Here is a 25,363-nt window from a genome sequence, read left to right on the forward strand (position 1 = left end):
TCCTTACACTGCAGTGCACCCCCACATTGTCATCCACCCCCTCACTGTACGTTGCCCCTTCAGCACATCATACCCCCGCACTTCGTGTCCTCCTTACACTGCACTGCACCCCCTCACTGCAGTGTGCCCCCGCACGACTTCATCCCCTCACAGCACCGGCTCCTTGTCATCCATCCCCTCATTGCACTACTTCCGAGCACTGCATGGCACCCCCCCCCCCCTCAGTACACTGCACTGCACTCCCTCGCGGCACTGCATAGCAGCGGTGCGGTGCGGTGCGGTGCGGGGCGGGTGACGCGGGCGGGGGGCGGGCCATGATGGCGGCGGCGGCGGGCGAGGCGGTGCGGGTGGCGGTGGTGGTGCGGTGCCGGCCGCTGAGCGAGCGGGAGCGGGCGCTGCGCTGCGGGGCCGTGGTGCGCGTGGACGGCGCGCGGGGGCACTGCTTCCTGCAGCCGCCCGCCGCCGCCGACGAGCCGCCCAAGCACTTCGCCTTCGACGGCGCCTACGGCCCCGAGCACGGCACCGAGCAGCTCTACAGCGACGTGGCCTGCCCGCTCGTCGAGGTGGGCCCCGGCCCGCACCCCCCCTCACTGCCTCCCTCAGTGCCTCAGTGCCACCGCCGCTCCCCAAGTCGGCTTTGGGGAAGTGGGGAAGGGGCAGGAAGAGCGCTTCCCCCTTCCTCTCCCACGCCTCGCTCAGATGCAGAAGGCAAAGGACCCCGAAACGGGCGCGGCCCCCTGTCCACCGCGCCTGCGAACGAAACGCAGCGCTCCGGTTTCGTCTCCGCTCCGAGCCGGGCGCCTCGGTGCCGTCCCAGCGCCCCGACACGGCGGGACAGCTCTGGACGGTGCCAGGGAAACGGCGGTGTAAACTGGAAGGCGTTAGGAGGAGGTTTTCGACCCGTTCGTGGCCCCCTCTGCCAGGGGCACCAGATGTTCGGCTTCGGTTGCTGCATCCGAGACATAAAATACCCTTTTTTAAAAATAAAGGAATCCCTGATTTGAGGGTTTAAACCGACAGAGACTTCCCTGTTTGTCCCCTCGGTCCTCGGCATATCTTTTTGGTCGGCAGCAAAATCCTTCTCCTTTTGTGTAACCCCGTCTACATTCCCTTGTATCCTGCAGTTTGGCAGAAACCACTGCTTTTTTATAGCCTGTTTTTAATTGCGTTTTATTACCTTATTTCTACAGTTTGGGCTAGGGAGCAGGCCGAGTAGGTTTGCACCTAACTCGATCAGAAATGCAGCTTTTATAAGACGCGCGCCTCATTTATCCGATGGTTTATGGAGCCTTTCCTTTGCCCCGTCTTTTTATTGTGCTCCAGCTTTTACATTCTTTTTATCTTTTGGGGTTTTGGATGAAATCAACCCAGATCCTTGGCGTGTGGGCACTAAAGGTCTGGTGGGATTTTCCGCAAGGAATTCAAACTTTTGGCAACTCAGCTTGCTCGGCAGTCTCTTCGAAGGTGCTTCGAACCTTCTACAATAATTTGAGGGATTAAATCTTAGCAGACAATCTTAATATGCAACGTTTGAAAATAACGGTTGTTATAATGATGATTTCTTTCATTTCTCAGGGTGTCACGGAAGGCTACAATGGGACCATTTTTGCCTACGGCCAGACTGGCAGCGGGAAGTCATTTACCATGCAGGGCGTTGCGGACCCCCCCGCGCAGAGAGGCATTATTCCCAGAGCGTTTGAACACATTTTTGAGAGTATACAGGTATGTCATGACATGAAAGGACTACTGCAATATTAAAGACAAGCTGCTAATCTAGCTATTTCCTACTAGACTTTCCAGGGGTGCTTATCATTATAGTATCTCAGCCCTGCAAGCACCAAGTTATTCTTTCCCATTTTTCAGTTGGGGAAACAAAGCACAGAAAGAGGGGATGACTTCTCCCAGATTGCACAGGAAGTCTGGCATAAAGCCAGTATCTCCTGCAACCCTGTCCAGTGGTTGAACCACAAAATCACTTTCTTAACCATCAAGACATCAGTAAGCTAGTAGACAGCTAACTGGCAATACCGTTGCATGGTGAGTACCTACGCGCTGCACATGACTCTGACTGGCTGAGCATCCATTATGTGTCTTAGTGGGAATAAGGACAGGCCGACAGAGCCATTGAGATCTGGGATTTAGGTATTGTTTCTAGTTCTACCGCTACGTGACTTTTGGAAAATCACTGTTTCTCGCTCTGCCCATCAGGAAAATTAGGCAGGGCTCCACATGTGCCTTGAGTATTATGTGCTCACCAACTGATCAAAGTGCACTCTGGCCATAGTCCCCACTTCTCCCCAGCTCAGGAGCCTGCAGGAGAGGGGAAAGACTCACTCCCCGGGGTCTGGAGCTGTGCAAAATCAGGGTCTCTCTAGAGCTAGCACTGATTTTTGGCAAGCGCTCGCAGCACAGCTGAGGTCTGGCAGAAGCTGCACTTACTTACAAGTCAGAGCTCGCTGTGCACGTGCCACACAGCCCGGGGTGGGGGCTGTGACCACAATCGCCTTGTCTGCACCCTGGATCCACCCATGCCTGACTCCCAAGGGTTCTGAGGTTGATTGATGCTTAATTCCCAAGGGAGTATGCGGTTTCGTTCATTAATGTTTGTAAAGTGCCGGGGAACCTTTTATTGAACCGTAGCTGAGAACGTAAGAACATGAGAGATACCATGCGGGGTCAGAGCACGTAAGCCATCTGGCCCACTAGCCTGTATCTCACAGCAGAAAAGGGAAGATGGTAAGGGGAAGAGCCTAGAGCCTCTCCAGACTGCACTACGTATTGCCTCTCTTCTGTTATAGCTTCCAGCGTTCAGAAGCCTAGGGAACTCTCATATGGAGTTTGCAACCCTACTTTTATGTTTCATTCCCACTGTTGGACCCATCCTGCATGGATTTGTTTCTTTTGCACCTGGTTAAAATATCAGCCTCTACATCGTGAACTTTATTAAACACCCTGACAAAGAACTTCCTTTTTGTTTGTTTTAAATTGGTTCGCTAATAATTTCATTGTACATTCCCTTGCTCTAGGATTGTGAGAGATGATAAATCCCTACTTTCTTTCTCCACACACACCGCTAATTATTTTATAGTTATCTCTCATACCTCTCACACAGGCATTTTCTTCTAAGCTGAAGAGTTCTAACCTCTCCTCAGACGGCAGCCTCTCCATACCCCTGATCATCCTTGTTGCCCTTTTCTGTAGTTTTCTAGTTCTGCTCCACCCCTTGGAGGTGAGGGGGACCAGAAATGCACACAGTATTCAAGGTGTGGTTATACCTTTGAAGGGGAAGATACTGGGGGTTTTACCCCAAATGATACAGTAAAACATCTTGGTGCGGACTGTTGAATAGAAGGTTTTATTTCTCTCTCCCTAGGTATTTATCAACATAGCCAAACGCACTGTGTTAGGCCTGTATTTTCTATTTCTGTATGCTGTACAAGTGCAGTCTATACCCTGAGAATTCCTTTGCATTAAATAATTGTTCTGGAAAATAGGTGTGGGTGCTAAAGGAGGTTAGGCACCCAACTTCCACTGAAAGTCAGTAGGAGTGAGGTAGTCATCTCCCTTAGACATTTTTGAAACTCTTACCCTAAGATCCCATCTCTTTATTTTGTACAGTGTGCCGAAAACACCAAGTTCTTGGTAAGAGCCTCTTACCTGGAGATCTACAATGAAGACATCAGAGATCTGCTAGGAGCTGACACCAAGCAAAAGCTGGAGGTAGGGAGACTGGAGGAGGATGTGCTTTAATTTACTGACTGCTGTTATCACTAATTCCTAATAGAAGTGGGCAACTTATCAGAAACTTGGGCGGAAGCTGAAATAAAAAGCATTTGGGATGTGACAAAAGCTGTTGTAATTACATTTAGTGAGTTTTATCTACAGTCTTCAAACATTGTGCTTGATTGGTTAAGACTGAGGTTTGAATTCACTATTGTGTGTAAAAGTAGAACACGCTTCAACTCCAGGCTGAAAGAAATTAACAGCCACTATATTTAAACCCTTATCCAAAGAGTAGACTCCACTGCTCTCTGCAGATTATCTTGAAAAATACTAATTTTTGATGTGGGCTTTTGGACCATACACTCCCAAGACAAAACCTGCTTCTGTTATTTGAGATATGCATTAGGATCGACATGAATGAACGTGAGAATAGCTGGGATTGGTTCTTGTGATCAGTTAAAAATGCAATATAAGATTCATTGCAAAAGCACAATGGTGGCACATTTCTCTCATGCTCTAGTACGTATGCAAATTATGCACACGCGCGCACACACACCTGGTGAGGGGAGGTCCTGGCCTTGCTCTCCTGGAAGCGTATGTTCTTGTGTATGTGTACGTGTGCGCACACATTCCTTTTGAAAATGTGTGCTTGAGTTGGAGTCCTAGTTGGCAGTGGCTGGATTGGGCCAAACCAGAGTACCAGCTCCCAATTGCCACCATCACTGGAGATGTGTGGTCATCACTAAGGTTATTTTAATTTTAGTTCTTTAGTTCTTGTACAAACAACAGATCTTCAGAAATGCAAATTAGGTGCCTTATTTCTGCTCTGAATGCATCTAGCCTCAGCTTCTCAGTCTTCAATTTCATTATGCCATCATGTGCTAAGTTAAATAGATATCTGCTATCAGAATTTTTCTCCCCTTATAGGTACTTGCAGACCCTGATGATCAGTCACCTTTTAATTTTCTCTTTGATGTTCTAAATGGGTTGTCTCTCTTTTGCATGGTGCTTTGAGGCAGGCTTCCCACTCCTCGAATCATTCTTGTAGTTCTTTTCTGAACCTTTTACAGTTTGTCAACAGCTTTTGAAGTGTGGGCAGTGAAACAGGAAATAACAATCTTATTGCAGTGCAGACAATGGTTAAATACCTCTCTGCTTTTGCTTACTATTCCCTGATGTATTCTTCCAGTGTTCTCATTAATGCAGTGTTGTGGCTGAATGCTGCGAATTCATGTTAAATTGATTATTCAGCATGACCCCAAAGCTATGTCCTGCTTTCCAGGAGTACCCATTGTACCAATGAGACTTGAATGTTGGTTCCTAAGCGTGTGGCCTTAAATTTAGTTGTATCAAATCATGTCTTGCTGTAGCTTAATCTGCAGTTCAGACTGCCCTTTTGAACTGGCTCGTTCTTACAACTGTTATTTACTGAACCAACTGTTCCCGCACTCATGGCAATAGTACTGTTTTCTTACGTAGCAGCAGTGTCATTCCTAAAGATAATGAATAGTATTGGGCCAAGAACAGAAGATTCCTGAGGAGCCTCATTAGAAAGTCCTGGTGAGATGATGACTCCCACCTTCCCCAGATCCATTTACAATTATTATTTTGGGATCTCTCAGCCTGTATGGGTAAAGAGTGCAGGACTGGGCCCACACATCGCGTCTTGTTTCCTAGAGATGGGAACCTGTCTTAACACTACCGAGTGGCATGAGGAGAGGCAGAAAGCTGAACGTGGAAGTATGGGAGGAAGGGATCCAGAAAAGTGATACAGAAGATCATAGGAAGTGGAAAGGAAAGATATAATGAGAACAGGGTCATAAGTGGGAGAAGGAGCGCACAGAGCCTGAAGGCAAGGGTGAACTGATTCCTGAGGAAGGAGAGGGAAGGCAGAGATAGGAATTTGCAGACAAATGTTAGGCTACTACAAGTTAGGAGCACATTCTTTGTGGCCCACTGATTTGGTCCAGCGTGACAGTTCCTTTCTGAGAAGTGGTAGGAAACCCACTAATGAGCAATGACTGCCCTTTGGGGAAGTTTCTTCTTAGCCTTCCTCAATTAGCAGTTGGTTTTTGGCTTGAAGCAAAAGGGATTTTGTCCCTTTTAATCCCAAAAGTTTTAATCCAGTCTGAAGTCCCCATGGGCGATTATATTGGATGCGTTTACATGTTCATTAATGCACCATAATTACAGCGCATTTGGTACCTGTAATAAGAGGTGCTAACTTAATGCACCGTAATCGGTGCTACCGCACATTAGCGCAGATTAACTTGTTTTAGGGACACTTAATGCCCATTCGACTAATCAACTGCACATTAGCCTATCGGCAAAGTTTTTGCCAGCTGCGCTAATGCGTAGTAGAATTAGTCCAGTGGGCATTAAGCATCTTGTGTAGACGTGACCATTATCTGTTGAGACAAAAATGGCAAAAAAATCCCAGGACATGACAGATACATCTCCCTATCGGACGCTTGGGACAGACGGATAGTTTCAAAGGTGTAGTAAGGTAAATTCTATTAAAATCATAATCAAGAAGTTGATTGCTTTATAGTAACAGAATTTGCCTTATGGTAGCTTTGTACATCTCTGCTCTGCTCTTTTTTTCTCATATATTCTTTTAGGGAGCTGCATATCTTCTGTCCTCATTTACTTGCCAGCAGGTTAGCCAGTATGTGGAAAACCAAGGCACTAGCACCATCTGCTGCACAGAAATGCCAACATGGTGGCAAGCATTTGGTGGGTCCCTGTCCCCCAAGGTCTCTGGCCTTGTCAAGGCAGGGTCCCTGTTGGTCTTGCCTTTGCTTCACCCTGTGCATTGTGTGCGTGTGGGTCGGTGTGCATGTTGCAAGAACAGGGATTCACTATTTTCGAAATGGCTTCCTGCAAATTTTTGTTCTTTGTTCCACATCAGTGACATTGGTTTCCATGACAACTGCAGTTGGCACTAGGAGGGCAGTACATGGGCAGAACTGTTCCCATAGTAACACAGTCACGCTGGTGACAGCCGCTGGCTGTTGCTGCTTTTATGGAGGAATTCAATGTCCTGCGGAGACACAAATCTCAGGCTGACCTGCTGCTTCCTGCTGCCCCCTGGAGTCAAACAGCCCTTCTCCTGAATCCTGTTTGCATTATTACATGTACTTGTTTCTTGCTAACCTCAGCGACTCCTGGCCAGTCCTGCACCTCATCCCAGAGATTCACGGTCACTTGCTGTGCAATGCAGCCCTGCAGAGAATGAACCTTACTGAGCTCTGTTAGGAAAACAACCCACCCCAGGTAGAGCTCAGTGCTTTTTGCAGTCCCCCACCCTTGTGGGCTACATCATACCTCCCTTGCAGCAAGGTCATGCCGTCCTTTCACATGGTCAGTGTCATGGCGGGGTCCTGCAGAAGGGCCGTGATCTCCTTGAGGCCCCCTCTCCGTGTCAAGTCGGCCCAAGGGCACCCTCTATTCTCACCCGCCACGTCTTTGATCTTAAGTTAAGTTGGGAGGCTGCCTTATGCCCTCTTGGACACGTAGACTCCTGGACCCCTCGTGGATCTTGTCCAGCACAAGTGTGTGCTTCGGGGCACCCTAGCCTTATGGGCTACGCGTGGCTCCAACCACCCCCGATTCCACGCCCCAAGCCCACGCAGATGGGATAGACGTTGGTTTGTGCCTCTACATCCGCTGACGCCCCGTCCTGGGGCTCTCCTTGCCCACGCTGGGCCTTTGCTGCACCGTCGCCCTCTCTCGGGGCCTTCTCGATAGTTGCCCCACACCGGGGCTCTCTCTGCGCCCGCACCGGGGCTTGCTTAAAAAGGCTGCCCCTCTCTGGGGCTGGGGTCTAAGCACCCCGTAAGCTGCACCCTCCTGGGCGCTGGGGTCCTCACACTCCACTGTGAGGCCCCAATGAGGATACTGCACCCTCACTGGCGCTGGGGCCCCCACACCACTGTGGGTCCCTATGAGGATACTGCACCCTCACTGGCACCAGGGTTCTCATGCTCTGCTGTGAGTCCCCGATGAGGCCTCCTCCAACTCCTTGTAGCCTCACCCAAACCACCCGTGTAATAATAAAACAAGAACACAAGCCCCTAGGCTACTACAGAACTATAAGCCGCCTGGCTGTAACCACAATGCTCCGACATCTTAGAGCTGCCTTCTGTTATCTGGCTTAGGCAGTACCTGTGGGTCTCGCTACTTCTTACAGCCCTACTCCAGGAACTCCTACCCCTCTGGCTGCTGGCAAGGAACTACCAGCCTGGCCTCAGTCCTGGGCTTTATAAGAGCCAGGCTCTGCCTCCTACAGGCAGCTGACTGCTGGCAGGTGTGGGTCATTTGCTCCCTCCAGTTGCCCTGGCAACCCACAGGTGAGCTCCTATTCCCTGCTAGGGCTCTTCATGCACTGCCAGAGCTTTTCCTCTGGCAGTTTCTGCCCTCTAGGAGCAGGGCACCTCAGTGTTCTGCGACAGTCAGAAATGAGTTTGAAGAGGACTTGCCTTGCCAGGATCTGGCGCTTTCATCATGGACTTAGTCTCTGCAGCATTGGCAGCTTCAGTCCTTGCAATCATCTGCTTCTAGCATAATGCATATAAAAACAATCTTATAGATTGAACCTACGTTTGATCCTGTAACTGAGTTAATCCAAGGCAAATCATGATTTTAGGTTGGTTGGTTACAGAAACTGCCTAAGGTCCCCTCTGTATTATAACTTTAAATCTCTTGTAACCTAGTTCAAAGAATCATAGAAAATGATAGAATCATAGAAAATTAGGGTTGGAAGGGATCTCAGGAGATCTGTCTCATAGCACATTTGTTCTCTTCTTTGTAGTTTCTGACAGTGCATTTATCTCAGTAACGTTTCAGTGTTTCCAGGAGTTCCCTAAGCAGCACACCTAACATCTGCCATATGTTTGATACTAGGTCTGAACAACCATATTGTGCATGGTCCCTCTAACTTAGTTGTAGGGCAGTGCAGACAGAGCCTTAGTTGTGAACTCAAATTACATTGGTTATAGTTGGCTGGTAATAATTTAAAACCCATATAAAGTCCCAGTGGAATCCAGTGTTGTTTTTGTGAACCTTGGGGGCAGCCTTTTGATATTTTTCCCCTGTATTTTTATATAAATCTGATAGGTCATTCTAGAGCCCACAAGAAAACCATGTATTTTATTAACAGCTTTTATTAAGCTGCTCCAAGCAGGGCTATTAATTACTGAAAACATAACATACTTAGGGGCATCCCCTCCCAGACTCCAAAGTAAGTTTTTGGAGCCACCAGGGGCATGGCTAACCCTGAGAGAGGGTAGTCCAGGTTTGACAGATGTCCTGTACCTGATAGGAAGGACTTCAGCAATTTAATTAAGGCCATATGAACATCCGTGCAATGCATAGGGGAATCACTAAAGCACTTAGTAACACTATTTTTTTACTCTTGAAACTTTGCCTTGATGTAATGAACTGCCTATAACCAGAGATACAACAGAGATTTTCTGCAGCATATAAAAAACCACTACCGCTGTTTTTAATAATAAATATTGTAATATTTAATATGAAATAATGATATGTTTTAACATTAAAAATCTCAGGCAGATATAGGGCAGTGAAGCAGGGTACCATGTGGCCCTGAAGATGCCTGAACCAGTCAGCAAACTGGACTTGAATTCTGGTCAGTTATAGAATCATGAAGAGTTTTTGGGAGGGAGATTTATTCATACTTCAGAAATTGTTAATGTGTTTGGTTAAAGCCAAGTACACCTGCCTGCTGGTGTTACAGCAATTTGATGGGGTATGCCAGTGCTGATGATCACCTACTGAGTGCTCCTGGCTCTCTGAAATTCCTGGAAGGTGTGGTGCTCAGCAGGTTCAAAACACTTCTGAGGATATGCCTCACTCTGGTGTTTAGCAGCCAGCAGTAGGATTTTTGTGTAGTGCAATTATGCGCGTAAATGCCTTTTCCTTCTTTTATATGCAAAGCACGTGCCGCCCTCGGGCTCCACGTTTCCATTGTGGCCCTGTGTAACCTGTGTTGTGTTGTTCTGCCCACAGCTGAAGGAGCACCCAGAGAAAGGAGTATACGTGAAGGGACTCTCTCTACACACAGTACACAACGTGACCCAGTGCGAGCGTATCATGGAGATAGGCTGGAGGAACCGATCAGTGGGCTATACGCTGATGAACAAGGATTCTTCCCGCTCCCATTCCGTCTTTACCATCAACATGGAAATTTACACTGTAGGTAGGTGCTAGATTCCCTGAGGCTGGCCTGGGCAAGTGGAGCACTGAACCAGCCTGTGCAATCTGGCCAACGAACCCCAAAGAGAAACTCGGTTCTAAGTGATTTTAAGTCTGGACATGAGAACTGTGCCTCGGTACCAGCATTCTCTATAGTATTAAATAACTGAGAAGTCGTGCATGTTTTGCATCTCCCTGGGAGGCAAGGGAGGACAGTGCGTATCCTCTATACTGGTTTGGCGCATATTTCCCCCTCCTTCTGTTTCTTTATCTTCTAAAATCTTTAATTGTTGCTAGTGAAAGGTGCTGGGTGGATTGTCAGCCCTGGAGCCTGAAGTCTACATGTACTTACACTTGGAGTTCATTAGATTATGTTATTAGAATATTATAATTAGAATCTAGATTCACTAGATTATAAGGACTGAAGGAACCACATCTCTCATCTCTCTGGTCTGACTATTTTCATAATATAAACCTAAAAATTTCAACCAGTGATTCCTGCATTTAGCTTATAATGTGCAGTTGAATTAGGAAATGTCTTTTAGACCAGGGGTGTTTGGCTGGCAGTCTGTGGGCTGCGTATGGCCTGCAAGGGATTAATTTGCGGCCTCCAAGCTCTTGTTTGGGCACCATGCTCCATTGCTCTTCAAGCTGCTGCCACCAGTGTCTCCCCCTCCTTTCTCTAGCTTCTGCTTCCTGCCTCTGCCCCTGGGGGTAGGTGGTGTGGCTTTAGGGTCCAGGAAGCCTGGAGCTCAGGAGACCCATGTGACATTCAGCTCAGGGGCGCTATACCCAGTGCAGGGGTAACCCATGGGCCAAGGGCCCCCAGCCACTCTGAAGTTGGATAGCCTTGTTGTAGACAAACATTTGATTTTGGTTTAAACACTTGAGATGCAGACTAATTACCTTCTCTATTTAAAAAAATGCATCTTATTTCCAGTTTGCTTCTTGCGATTGAAATTTCATTAGCAGATAAAGCGCGGACAGCAACAAAGTAAGCTGCCCCTGTCTGTCACCTTGCCATTTTGCCTCAACCCTTATCTCTGGGTTTGAGAAAGGAATTCAGTCCCCTACGCTCCATTCAGTCCTTGGTCCCAGCTAAGACTACTGCATCCATTTCCTTTATATCTGAAAATGGAAATTTTAATTGGTTTCAATGTGACAACTAATAAAAGCAGCACTGTGGACTCTCTGAGTTATTTTGAAATTCAGTTCAGCACGTTTTATGCTGTCCTCACTTTTAATTTTTTTTTATTCACCTCAAAAAATTTTACTGGCAATCCAGAACAGTTTGATGGATGATAGAAGGAAGCATACATTTTTGGCAGCTGTGTAAAGGGATGGCTGAGGTAGAGAGAATAAATTTAGGATTGTGGCACCTCATTAGTTGGACATCTTTGCTAAAATGATCCTGGGTTGAAATAATTAACAAACCTGATATTTAAAATTGTGAAATTTTAAATGAAATACTTAAAATGTTTAGGCTGCACACTTGATACCCCACTGTGGAGAGTAAGAAAATTCAAATTGTCTGCAGTCTTCAAAAGAATACGTGTATGAAGAGTTAGTATATTTTTAGGTTCCCTTCACAACCATAAGGTCTAGAAACCTTCAAATTAAGGTTTGAGTTGTGCAAGAGAAGTGTGGCAGATCGTGTAATTCAGCATACACAAGCCCCTGATCATTAGCTGTCTCTGAGCATTCAGAAGAGCAGCTGTTTTTCTTTTAAAATTGTGTTTGGGAGCTGATAAGTTGGAAAAAGTTTTAGGTTTGGCTCATGCCTGTGCTGCCAGAAATGGTTGATGCAATAAAAGAGAACTAGCTAATAGCAGCCCAACTTTGTAGCTTGCTGCAGGCATTTTAGCAACAGTCTGGGGACCTTGTTACACTATGGAAACTAAACTACTAAATGTACTGATTGGGACAAACAATCTCCTTGGGTACAATTACTGGCAGGAGCCAAAACAACTTTTTAATTGCCAATCAGTATTTATCTAACTGTGGGAAAATTCTTCTCAGTGTCCATTTGTCCCAGCTCTCAAAAGGGACAATAAAGCAGGGTGGGTTCTATTAAACTCCGTCTGTTACTTCCAAGTTTTCCCACAATCTCTAAGCTACCAGAAAGATCTGAAATGAAACAGTCAGCAGTGTTTTCTGTTGTAATGACTGGGGTTCATTGATCTGAATAGTCTGTTAACTTCTTAGTGATCCATGCATTCACGTTTAGGAAGTTTTCTTCACGTGGCTGGAAACTTTATTTTTTAATTAAAGCTTAGGTTTTCCAAAAGTTGGTGGGTAACTGGAAAAGTGCTGCTAGTTCAGTTGAATCTTTGATACACCTCTTATGAACTGTGTGCTCTTCTGAAGGCCTGTGGCTAATTTTATCTGTGCTATGATGTCTGGGAGTAGCAGTTGAGAGGAAGCATGGTCCAGAACCTGGTGTGCTAATTTAGGGTTTAGAAGACTCAAGTTCAGCTCAATATGCTGCTGTCCATAAGCCCTGGTACTCCAGAGAGTTGGGTGATTTGGAAGGGATGCTGAAAGAATGGGAGTCAAATGAACCCGAGGAAGGGGTATTCTTCCAGGCGTGCTTAGGGGCTTTGGGGTCTGGTTTGGATTGAAACCCGCACAGTAATCTCCTGAGAGTGTCCCTACCCCACTGACTCTGATTCTCATTTCAGTTCTCCTTTGCCTCTACCCCCTCACTTCTCTCCCTCTGTTTGACCATCATTATTTAACTCTGCAAAACATTTTAGATGATTCAGTTTGTATGAAAGAAAGTACAAGGTAAGGGTCTGACCTGTGGGTGCCAGGTGTCTCCTATGCCCACTCATGTTCCACTGAAGTCTGTGGGAGGTGGGAGTTCTCAGGTCCTCCCATATCAGAACCTCACAAGACATAAGAAGTTCTGCTGTGTCCTCTGGGAGCTCAGGCTCAGATTTAGCAAAGCATTTAAGGATGTAACTTCAATTGGACTTCATATTGTGGTTAAAGTTAAGCCCATGTAACTTTGCTGAGTTTGAGCCTATGCACAGACAAAGGCTATGGTTTGAATTGAAACACGATGCCAAAGAGTAAGAGGTCTGCTCTTGGATTGGTTAAGATGCTTCCTGTTAAAAAGAACCTAATCTCAAATTATTTTCTTGCAGATGAGAGAGGACAAGATCACCTCAGGGCTGCAAAGCTCAACCTGGTGGATCTAGCTGGAAGCGAGAGGCAATCCAAAACTGGAGCCACAGGGGAGCGACTCAAAGAGGCCACCAAAATTAACCTCTCTCTTTCAGCCCTGGGCAATGTCATCTCAGCCCTGGTAGACAGCAGGTGCAAACACATCCCCTATCGAGACTCAAAGCTGACCCGGTTACTGCAGGACTCCCTTGGGGGAAACACCAAGACACTCATGGTGGCCTGCGTGTCTCCTGCTGATAACAACTATGACGAGACCCTCAGCACTTTACGCTATGCCAATCGAGCAAAGAACATCAAGAACAAGCCCCGTATCAATGAGGATCCCAAAGATGCTCTGATGAGGGAGTATCAGGAAGAAATTAAGAAGCTGAGGGCCATTTTGGCTCAACAGATGAACCCTAATAACTTGTCAGGTAGGATGTCCTTGAGCTGCTCCAGAGGTGCATTGTCATTGGCCAGAAAAAAATGCTACTTTAACATACGGAGTGCATGTTGGGATTTTGCCTCAGCCCACCCTCCTACTGATTCTGGGGCAACTTTGCTTTAAGCCCAGCCAGGCAGAATCATCTTTTGGGGTAATTAGGGTGGGAACAGTCTTTTTCCTGAGTAGGGAAACTGCCCATGTTAGGAAGTCTTTACGGCAGGGATTTATTCTTCCTACTCCTGGATAGAGGCAGGCTCTGGTATAATGGAGACCAAGGAGACCAAGTAATGTCTGTACCTCCTTCCCACTGATTTTCCCCTACTCCTGGGTCTGAGGTTTTGTTAGATGCCTCATTCCCTACCCCTCTCCCCTCCCCTTACCCCTGCACCCCCACTGACTCTTGCATTAAGTGGCCTCATCTCCTTCATTGACATACAGGTGTGTCATCTCTTTTCCCCATCGGGACTGCTCAGCTGGAAGTGAAACCAGCTCCCTTCCCTGAACCCCAGACAGATGTTGAGGCGGAGAAGCAGCTGATCCGAAAAGTAAGTCAAGGAGGGGTGACTCCCAGGTCTTCTGCTGAGGTTCATCCACTTCTGTAGTACTCAGTACAGACAAAATGCAGAGTGGTGCTGTACAACCTTCTCAGGACAGCTCTGCTCATAACCTGTAGCCTCATTTCTTGTTCCATCTTGCTTTGGAGATGGGGATGGAAGAGGCTTTCCAATAAGGTTCAGTGGACATTGTAGGAGTTCCTTAGTTTTGAATACTCCTTGCTCTTCCACTGCTTGATTCCCAGTCTACAAAGGGGCCAGAGAATCCAATCTGTCCAAGTATTGGGTCAGATTCTAAGGTTTGAATTTGCTGTCTGCTTTGTTCAATGTTGTTGATTGTTCAAATGATCGTTAGCAATAGAGAACCTCTCATCTCTACTGGTGGACCTAACTCAGAGGTGGGCAAAATGCGGCTCGTGGGCCGCATGTGGCCCGCCAGGCCATTCTATCTGGCCTGCTGGGCCCCTAAAAAATTTAGAAAAGTAATATTTATCTGTCCCTGGCTGCCTGTCATGTGGCCCTCGATGGCTTGCCAAAACCCAGTAAGTGGCCCTCTGCCTGAAATAATTGCCCACCCCTGTTCTAACTTGAACAGATTTGGAAGTACCTTAATGTGTTATGATCTCAATAACATTTGAGATGTGGCACATCTGACACAAAGCTGCTTCCCTCCTTACTCTTTCCCTCCCCAAAAACATCATGTTGGAATTTCAGATGCACAGAAGTCTAAATTCCAGATTTTCTTTGGCTCAGTATTTACCTGGTCTGTAAAACCCCCATTCAGTTGCCATTTTGGAGCTTCTTCATATGGTTTATCTGTCAGGTTGACAAAGGCCACTGTTTGAACCCACAAGAAGGAGCAGATTGTATACTGAAAGATCTCATGTGGTCTGGATTAGTGCCAGAGAGGGAAATAACTGGTACACGAATTTATAAGATGGGTTACTCTGTTTTAGTGACTGTCAGAAGTTTCTAATGCAATCAGTAGATTTCCTGATGGCTGACAATGCAGGTTGGGATACCATCCATTTTTTTAACATGCAGTTGTCTGTATTACATAAACCACCTGCAGAATTAGCACTAACTGGGTTTGTTGTTGACAGACCTGTTCTTATCTATTATTTGTATTATCACAGTGCCCGGGAGTCTGTGTCATGAACCAACATCTAGTTGTGCTAGGTGCTGTACAAACACAGAAGAAAAAGTTAACCTGTCCCTAGAGAGTTTACAGTCTTAAATATAAAACGAGACAGCAGATGGATACAGAGCCATGGAGGAGTACAAGGAAAGAAGACGACACTGTTGGTCAGCATGATGGCAGTGGTCTTGTTATACCAATGGCCAAAATGTTGATTTTTTCAAGGCTTCAAGGCAAGGGAGAATTTTAAGGAGGGCAACAGCAGCATAGAAGGGAGAGGAGAATGGTCAGATACATTGATATTAAAAAGTGGTGACAGAGTGGCAAGGGGATGAGAGGCTGATGGTGGCAGAAATGGAAGAGAAGCTTCTCATCCCCGCTATGGTCTGACTGAGAGTGAGATGTGTATGAGAGAAGGAAGGGTGTCCAGAGAAGAGGACAGTGGCAGAGTCATTGTCAGATCCAGGCCTCTGTGAGGGATAGTAGCTGGAGGGAAAGCAATATGAAGTCATGTATGGCTGTGATGGATGAAGTAAGTGGTCCAGAAACAGCAGAAGAAGGGGAGGGCAGAGAAGGGGATAGGCACGAAGTTAGGAATGGTGGCATAAAAAGGATGGAAAGAGTGGAAGGAGTCCCTGGGCTAGAGCAGAAGTGACTACAGGTGAGGAAGAGGATGCAGATGAGGGACCAAGATTTGTCCTGTCAAGTGGACAGGGAGATGGGTGTAGAGATGGGAAAAGGAGTGGACAGAAATGGTGGGAACATCATAGGGTAAGCAGGAAGGGGGATGGAGCCAGTGGTGAGAGAGGAGGATATGAGAGGCCAGAGAATGAGGGGGCTAGAGAGTGAGCTCCACTTTTGCTCTCACACCTAAAGGAGGTCCCTCCAGAGCACAATGTTACCTAGGCTCTTTCTCTTCTGTGACATGGAGAGTTCCAGTCTGTAGGACCATCAACCCATCAGTACATGCATTTAAAATGGAGAATGGAAAATATTGTCAGCAGTAAAACGGGGGAGCCAAGAATGGGCGCAGTGATCAGGAGCAGGGTGTCAGGGTGTCACGCCATGCTGTTCACAATGGTCTCGTGCCTTTCAGGAATATGAGGAAAGACTAGCCCAACTGAAGGCAGACTTTGAAGCTGAGCAGGAGTCCCGGGTCCGACTTGAGGAAGATATCACTACTATGCGCAATTCCTATGACCTCAAGCTGTCCACTCTGGAGGAGAATCTCAGGAAGGAATCAGGTGTGAAGAAGGCAGGGCTAGGCACAGAAGGGCAGGCACACACCCCAGAGGGAGGAGCACGTAGGCTGTTGGAAACCAAATGCAGATAATAGGAATTTTAATTGTGGGTCACAGTCTCACTAATTTGACATAAAAGTTCAACTTACGGAGAGGGCAGGTCCCAGCGTGCAGTGCTCCCTTCGTTTGGCTGGGCACAGTTCATTCACACACATTATTCAAGGAGAGTGCTGAAGTCTTCTTCATTATATGTGAATAAAGTGTGGCCCTTGCCTAGTAAACTGCTAGCACGGTCACTCTGCTAAGCAGAGTTTGAGCACTCCTGCAACATACCCATGACTCACTGTCAGACTTGAATTATCACCAGTATGAATATAACTTTGTATTAGTGCCTTGGGGATGGTTGTGCTGGACAAACACAAAACATAAAGCCAATCTCTGCTCTAAAGAGGTTATAAACAACAGTACAGTAGAATATGCATAGCTCACAGAGTAAGGTTCTGTAGCCCTTGCAAAGATGAGAGAGTGTGAACCAGCCAGGGGTTGTATGTAACTGCGTTAAACAGCTGCACAGGACTGCTGATGTGTTCCAGCTGAGTGGAGCAGTGGCAAAAGTCAGCAAACGGCTTTGCTGCTTGTCCTTTGTTCACCCTTACCTGTGACAGAGGCTGATTATTCTCATGTGAAACTTGGAGGTTCCAGGATTTTTCATCCATCACGAAAACTACTGTGCTTCATATGGTATTCTGTGGGTCTCCCAGGGCTTTCCCTGAATAGCATGGTGGTTAAAACCACTTCTTTTGTTTACAAAGGCATGGACGGTGCAGATTTGGGTTGCATGATATTCTAGTTCTGCAGAGCTCACAGTTAACAGTTGCATTGATTTTTCTCTTCTCCAGTCCTGAAAGTTGAAGCCCTTCCTGACCAAGCACCTTTGCCTCCAGGCTCTGTTGTCCCCATAAGAGAAGGAGAACAGCTGTCAGCCAAGGTACCCTTCAAGCGAACGCTCTCTATGAGACAGATGGAAGAGACCTAGCTGCCCCTCCTATCTCTCTGCTGAATTCATCAGTTTGTATTATACAACATGTATTTATCTAGCTGCACAGTGCAGCAGCCTCTGCAGTGGGATATGAAAGCAGTGTAACAATACACAGTAGCATTATGGGAAATGAAGAAGAATCCCAGTTGGAAATTCCAGGGTGGAATTTAGCTTTTCCAGTGGCAAAACTACCCCACTGCATACTAATCCCCCTGAGGATTGTGTGTCATTTTTGGTGGCTTACACCGCAGTGTGAGAGTGTGTTCCTTACTCTGTATATCTATAAGCAGCTGTAGAGTTGGATAATTTACTACATCTCTCTCAGTTCACACACTGGATGTTTCTAGAACAGCTGCCTTTGGTTTCCCTTTGCCTTTAGGACGCAGCAGAGACTCTAGTCATAGAGCACGTTGGGACAGTGACCAGAGACGACGTGGGACCAGAAGTGGTTGTCCCTACTGAGAAGCTTCCTGTGGCTGTAGATCAGCAGCAAGTGCTTGCCAGGTCCATAATTGTGCAGCTGTGCTTCTGGCTCCGCAGCATTTCTTCTATGCATTGCAGTTACCAAACAGAATAGAAACAACCGTGCTTTGTGCTCTATTAATGTCACCGAGCTCCAAAGGTGTTCAGTGCTGCATAAAACAAAGACATGTTCCCCCCCACACACATTACTGTGTCAGATCTCAGCACTCCCATTGCCAACATTTTTTCTTTTAACACAGAAGGAAAGGAAATTCACTCTTGTGATTATGTTGCTAAATATCAACGTTTTCAGCAGATCAGGCAGAGTAGCTTGGTTCCTCAGGGCTGGGATTTTCAAAGCCCTGGAAAGGTTTCATAGCATACGGTGGCTTTGGAAGCAGAATTCAATTGTGCATTAAAGTCGCTGAGTTTAAAATGGAGCAGAGAGAGACAATTCTTTCTGGAGGAGACTGAGCTGTCTGGGTATGAGTTTGTATACTCTTCTGAAAGAGAGAATAAGAGGATATTATCAGTGTAGGCTTCATCTGCCCTGAGGATTTGCCCCAATTTCAGGCAGTGTTAGCTAACCGATGATAGAGATGCACCAGTGCAAATCACAGGGCAGGCAAAGGGAACAGTGCAAAGGTGTACCTTAACATTGGGTTCTAACTCTTATCACTGGAAATTGTGGCTCATCACCATTTACTATGTTTATTATGCTAGAGCTTTGCACCAGTCAGGGCTGGATTAACACACAGGCAAACTAGGCACGTGCCTTGGGCCCTAAGTGAAGAAGGGGCCCAGTTGTGTATATTTTACATATTATAATTATTGAGTGAAAAAAGTAATATACACATTTCATCTTCAGCTGGGGGTCCACAAGTGTGTTTGCCTAGGGCCCACTAAAGGGTTAATCTGGCCCTGCACCGGTGCAGTTACTTAGGAGGGTCGGCAGCTAAATCTGGAATCCTTGACATAGACAAGGTGTTGTAGTAAGACATTAGACTCCCTAAGGGTAACAATGTCTTTTAAATGACCCATTCAAGAATTATTAGGGAACCATTTCTTCCTCCTGTGCAGAAAACCTTCTGTAGCTCATTGATGACCATGCATCATGTAGAAGCAATTTATCTTCTTACAATGACCCAAGGTCAGCATGTGACCAAATTTTGCTGTCCCCATAAAGGACTTATTTTGTTGCCTTAGCCAGTCCCTTCCCTCTTAACATAAATTAGGAGTGTTTTCTTGGAGATGGTCTGTAGCTTAATTTCAGCACCTGTTATATCTGTTTCAGGGCTAAGTGGAGGATTTTAAAGACATGAGAATCAGAAATTTAATTTAAAACAATCTCTTTTGCTTAAGAAATTCACGGCTGTACATGTGGTGCATTTCCAGTCTGAGTGATGAGGCCATTCAGAATGCATGCAAGGATACGTTCATTGACCTTATGCTTTGGCAAACGTCAACATTTACCACCAGAAAGTAAATATTAAAACTGAGATGTTCCTTCATTATGTGGGTCAGCAGATCTCGTCATGTCCTACAATAGAAATCACTATCTGCTTGTTGTATCCTTATAAATGCCTCTAGGCAATTACCAAGGAAGTGAATTGCTTGCAAATATGCAGATGTTCCTTTACACTGCAGAACTAAGACACGTACCCAACTCTTTCAGGCTACAGATGCTGGAACAACAGGTGGTGGGAGGAGAACAGGCCAAAAATAAGGACCTGAAGGAAAAGCACAAACGTCGGAAAAAGTACGCAGATGAGCGGAAGAGGCAGCTGGTTGCAGCTCTACAGAACTCTGATGAGGACAGCACTGACTGGGTTCTACTTAATGTCTATGACTCCATCCAGGAAGAAGTGCAAGCCAAGAGCAAACTGTTGGAGAAGATGCAGAAAAAGGTAACCACTTGGAAGCAACTCTGCTGTACAGGGCTAGGAAGCGTCTAGCAAGGTTCTTCTCCGTGGTGCTCTTTTCTGTTGTTCAGCATCTCCTCCTTTCCTCTCATTCCATCCTTTTGTTACAGTAATGAGTATCTAGGCAGCATATCTGAAGAATAACTATCGCATTCCTGTGGTTACTAAAGCCACGTTAGTCTGTCTGCCCAATCCATGGTAAGAGACAAGATTATGAGTTAGGTGTGGATACTGAGTGATTACCGTAGCCCATGGAGAAATGACAGCTTAAATGTGAATTTACCCTGACACATCACAAAACCTCAACATTTCTAAAAAAAATTAATAAGATTTTTAGCTTGGAGCATGGAGAGAGACCAAAACTGCTACTGTGTTTTTCTTTTTTTCCATCTGGATGTAATACAGAATAGACGCTGGAAACGAAACAGCCTATGACAGCTTTCTATGTGATGTACTTTGAGGCAGCCGTGTCCTGTGGGCAGAACAATAGACAGGGAATCAGGAGGTCTGAGTTTCTCTCTTGGCTCTGTTGTTGACTCAGTGTGTGACCATGAACAGTTTTTTTTTTCCTCTCTGTATTGCAAATTCCCCATCTAGTAATGGGAGAAAATGATTTCCATTCACCATTGCAAAGTTCTTTGAAAGGAAAGTAGATAAGATTCATCTAGACTGTATTTCCTTAGCTTACTAATGAGGATGCTTTTATTTCCATGATGCAGCTGCGGGCTGCCGAGACTGAAATCAAAGACTTGCAGTCAGAGTTTGAGCTGGAGAAGATTGACTATCTCGCGACCATCCGGCGGCTGGAGCGGGATTACATGCTGTTGCAGCAGCTCCTAGATCAGGTGCAGCCCCTCATACGGCGTGACTGTAACTACAGCAATCTAGATAAGATCAAACGCGAGTGTGTCTGGGATGAGGATAGCGGCTGCTGGAAAATTCCAGAGCCCTTCATTCAAAAAACCAGCCTCCCTGCAGGTAAGAAAGACATCTTCATTGTACTCCCATCTTATGCAGCTTCTCCACAGCTCACCAGCACAAGCCAATAGGCCATTGGTTCCCAACTTTTCTAACCTCAAAGCACCCCTCCATGACTTCTGTGAATTGAGTGGCACCCTATGTCAAAAACGAATTTATTGTAGTGCTTACTTGCTTGAAGAGAGGCTGGGAAGGAGGGGAGCAGCGGGCAAGGATAAGCTTGAGTTGTAGTGAGTCGGGGGAGGAGGTGCAGCCAGAAGGGAAGAGCCTGCACTTACCTCCTCCCCAGAGCCTGCGCTTATCTCCCTTATTCCGTCTCTCCTGGTGGCATGCTTCAAAGACTCATGCAACCCTGACTGAGAATCACTGCAATAGACCATAGGTCACATAAGGATAACAGGCACCTCTGAAACCTTGCTTTGGATTACATGGACAGAGTAGACCACAGTCTTTCTGTGGGAGCCTGGATAATAACCTCATTTCCCTAGAAGATGGAAATGTTCACTTGAGAGAGCTGTAGAATCCATTTTATGCAGGTGCCAGTGCGATGACACAAATCAGTCATTGGATGAAAGCTGTCCTTCTACAGCAGTGCTTCTCAACCAGAGGGTCGCAGCACCCTGGAATGCCACCATTTCCTTTGCAGGGTGCCAAGAGGTGTGAGGAGATAAGCAGGTAAGTGCAGGCACAGGCTTGTCCCTGCTTGGCCAGTCCCCCACCCTCACTCCCCAGCCCCTCTGCAAGGAAATAAGCACTGTAATATATACATTAGTTTTTGAAATTGGGTGCCATTCCATTCACAACAGTTATGGAGGGGAGCCTCGAGTTCAGTGAGCAGTGCCACAAGTCCAAAAAAGGTAGAGAACCACTGTTCTGCAGTCTCCCAAGTAAACAGCAATATGGGGACTGTAGTAAGCAGGGATGGGAAGCAAGAAGAACAGTCACAAGAAACAGCATCCGAATCAGAGAGCTTTGCCCTTTAATGCCTGTGTTTTCTCATAGCAGTTTCATCACTGCCGCAGACTAAACCAGCCAGGAAGAGCTCCTCGGCTGAGAGCAGAGAGCTGCTGATGGTAAGCTGTCCTTCCCCTTCTGGGATTCTTCAGATCCTCTCTGAGACGAGGTTATTGTTGCTATGTAGCTGTTCTTTTTTTGTAGGCAGAGCCTTAAATGGCTCCAGAGGACTCATGCCCAGCCATGATTGGGCATTAGAATAAAGGTAGCAGAGGATTGCAGGTGTGTGGAAAGCAGAGCAAATAGTGAAACTGTGACTTGGTGTTACAGGCTAATAGGTGCTAAATGGAGTGTAGCTCTGTAGGCAACAAGTAATGGAACTTGGGGGAGTCCAGAAGATTCAGCGTCTAAAGGGTGGAAAAGCACACATGCCAGAATGCAGGGACAGAACCCTAGAACGGTACTATGAGCACTTCAGTTACAGTGCTGGTGGGACCCTGCACTTGCTGCTGTCTCTGGAGAGCTGTGTTCAAATCCTGGTATGCTGGAATCATTAGTTCCCTTTTGATGACAAAACCACTCCCTATCTGTCTGTCTGACCATTTCTGTCAGGACGTAAGTCTAAGACTACAGTTGTGTAGTGTGTGTGGTTTAAAGCTGATTTCCAAACCTCCATCAGGAACTTTTATCGTGGATCAGTTGCTGATTCTCTCCCAATCTCCTTCCTGCAAAACCTGAGTAATTGGGACAGTCCAGGAGGGAGGGGGCATGGGAAAGGAGAAGCATTCAGGCTCTTTATTTGCTTTTATAGCCCATTACATATAGGAGTTGCTACCCCTTCCTTTGGTAGGGCTTTGGAACAGTTGATTCGGATGGCTGGCTTATCTTCTAGCCAAATATCTGTGGGCACCTGCTGAGAGAGGTGCCACAAAGGCATTCTGCGTAGCGCACAGCAGGCCTCGCACCCAAAATGTAACAAGGCAACCAGGTGCCTGGGGCAGCTGCAACACGTGGAGGCAGCAGCAACTTCCAGCTGCTGCCATGCCACCGACACAACTGCACGGCTGTGGTGACAGCTGTTTCTTTCTGCCCCTCCCCAAGTTGGCACGTGGGGCCACTGCCACTTTTGCGCCACCCTAGTTACACTATTGCCTCGCACTCTCCACCATGGTAGAACTTCACCTGTGTTGTTACACTGGGAGTCTTGTTCGCAGGTGTTGGGCAATATTGCAGCATCTGTCCCAGGCCTGTCCAGACTGTTTTGTAATGTTTGCCCAAGAACTAGATGGGAGCACATTTGTTCTATTACTCTGCAGTATTTCTAACACCAGGCCCCAGCTTTTCAGTTGGAGCAGGAGGGGTTAAGGCAGAGGCGGGCAATTATTTCAGGCGGAGGGCCACTTACTGAGTTTTGGCAAGCCGTTGAGGGCCACATAACAGGCAGCCAGGGGCAGATAAATATGAATTTTCTAAATTTTTTAGGGGCCTGTGGGCTGGATAGAATGGCCTGGCGGGCCGCATCTTGCCCATCCATGGGTTAAGGACTAGAGTTAAGGGGGTGCAGTGCTGACAGAGCTTTGTGATTCCAGGAGGAAGAAGACCGTTACAAGATGATGCTGAGCAAGAGTGACAGTGAGAATATTGCCAGTAACTATTTCCGATCTAAGCGAGCCAGCCAGATCCTCAATGCAGATCCTATAAAGAGTCTTAGTGAGTATCACAGCCCTCCCCTTTGTTATTTGTACAGGGAAGAAACAGGAAGAACAAAACAAAACATAATGTATAAATAACCAATGCATATGTGTTGTACCATGGGAAACTGAGCAGGGCAAGTCCTCAAACAAAGCTCACGCGCCAGAGAACTGTTTCTCTGTCCAGGGCCAGCAGCTTGACTAGATACACTGCGTACTGGAGTGGCTCATCAGTGAAATCAACTGCAGGATCATGTACCTAAAACTAGAATTCTTGCTATTTAATTTCCTCAAACTGTCTCTAATAAAACTCAGTGCCTGAGATTTTAATGCAGCAAGAAACTTGGGAAAGCATTGCTAAATCTGAACAAATAACTGTATTAGCGTGTAACTTGTTCCTTTTATTCACAGCACACCATAACGCCACCCCAGTGCTGGGTGCTCCCCTGAACAACAGTACCTCCAGCCTGGCACCAGTCTCTCCTACACAGATGGTAGAGATGCCCCAGCCACGTCCTTTCCGTCTCGAGTCGCTTGACTTCACTACATCATCTGCCAAAACCAAGCGCAAGAAGGGTAAAAACAGCTTCAGCAATGACCCCTTTTGACTGCGGTGGCCTTTAGTGGCTATAGACTCTTCAGATTGTGGCGGCCTTCATAGGCAGCATCCTTCAGCCGAGCAGCAGACTGCCTTGGTTCCTCTGGTAGCAGCAATCTTCAGATCATGGTGGCTTCTGGAACAAACGCTGACTTTTCTTCTTCTTTAGGGATGGTGAAGACAATGATATGCTGCTTCCAGGTGTCTTAAAGTCTGTACTAACAACTCCCTGTTCACACTGGGGCTGGCCCATTTCTCTGCTATCCTTTTCTGTTCCTTACCATGTCTGTGTGGCTAGCACTGTACATTCTCCTGCCATTCCCCTTGCAGGTCTCCATCCCTCCAAACACATGGAGGGACATCAGACCTCTGTCGTCAGATTAAAACCCTCTCTGGCATGAGGAGATTCCTCAAAAAAGCCTTAAAAATCAATTTCTCAGTTTCCCAATGCAAGTTCCCCAGACAGTATCTCAGCATTTCCTTTCTTTTTTAACATCACATCCACAACTTGGCTTCATGCCTCGTACACAATCCTCCAGTCTTTCTCCTCTTCGTGTCAGTCGGAGCTTCTGACGCCCAACCATTCCTGCCACGTCTGCTATCTCGGATGAAGTCTGAAGCTGTTATTTCTTACGAGACACGGACTCACAAGTACCTAGATAAATAATTTGCACATTTATTCACTGACTTGTAGAGCAGATCACTCATTTCAGTTAAGTCAGTCAGTGGAAAAGATTGTTTCATGTCCGTGTGTCCAAGCTGTTGATGATTTTTTTTGTAAGCTACACTGTACGTTGAGTATTTGTATTGTAACCGGTACTTTCTCTTTTTGCGTAGGGCATATTCACTGATGCCAATAAACTGCCTTTTAATGGGAAATTCAGCCTGACAATCGGTATTCTTTTATTTCTCCTAGACATGGCAGGTTGTTCACTGTCCCTGCAGCTGCAGAACACTGGGTAGTCTTTGCCCATCCATTTGGCCTCTTATTCAGCTGGTCAACAGCAGATCTTTCCCGTCTGCCTGCTCGCTGAATGCTTCAAGAGGCCATTCAGACCACGAGATGCACTTGCACTGCTCGGGTCAGGGCTGCAGGGTGAGGAGGAGCAGTGGCAGAGGGAAAGAGACTCTAGGAGGGGTGGGAAAGGAAAGGGGCCCAACCTACAGCCCCGTTTAATGAAGTTGTGCCAAACTTCAGGATTTTCCTCCAAGTGTTGCCATTATTTGGTGCATT

The 25,363-nt window shown here is 46.5% G+C and overlaps 1 protein-coding gene across 3 annotated transcripts; it reads left to right on the forward strand.

Moving 5' to 3' along the window:
- The first annotated feature begins 338 nt into the window (after nt 1–338).
- KIF17 (kinesin family member 17) lies at nt 339–25,008 on the forward strand. Of its 3 annotated transcripts, none has more exons than XM_014597946.3 (14): nt 341–563; nt 1,576–1,722; nt 3,619–3,720; nt 9,754–9,943; nt 13,089–13,541; nt 13,991–14,097; nt 16,341–16,488; nt 17,385–17,473; nt 17,904–18,028; nt 19,662–19,893; nt 20,628–20,886; nt 21,892–21,959; nt 23,430–23,550; nt 23,943–25,008. In XM_014597946.3, exons 2-14 carry the CDS (start codon nt 1,645–1,647, stop codon nt 24,137–24,139), a joined length of 2,169 nt encoding a protein of 722 aa, XP_014453432.2. In that variant the 5' UTR covers nt 341–563; nt 1,576–1,644; the 3' UTR covers nt 24,140–25,008. The 3 variants fall into 3 exon arrangements, with proteins under 3 accessions (XP_059572197.1, XP_014453432.2, XP_014453431.2); XM_014597945.3 differs by having other exon boundaries at nt 342–563; nt 21,889–21,959; XM_059716214.1 differs by lacking the exon at nt 23,430–23,550 and having other exon boundaries at nt 339–563; nt 21,889–21,959; nt 23,943–24,075.
- The last annotated feature ends 355 nt before the right edge of the window (nt 25,009–25,363 follow it).

Source organism: Alligator mississippiensis, chromosome 13 (assembly GCF_030867095.1).
Source record: "Alligator mississippiensis isolate rAllMis1 chromosome 13, rAllMis1, whole genome shotgun sequence".
NCBI classification, from domain to species: domain Eukaryota; kingdom Metazoa; phylum Chordata; order Crocodylia; family Alligatoridae; genus Alligator; species Alligator mississippiensis.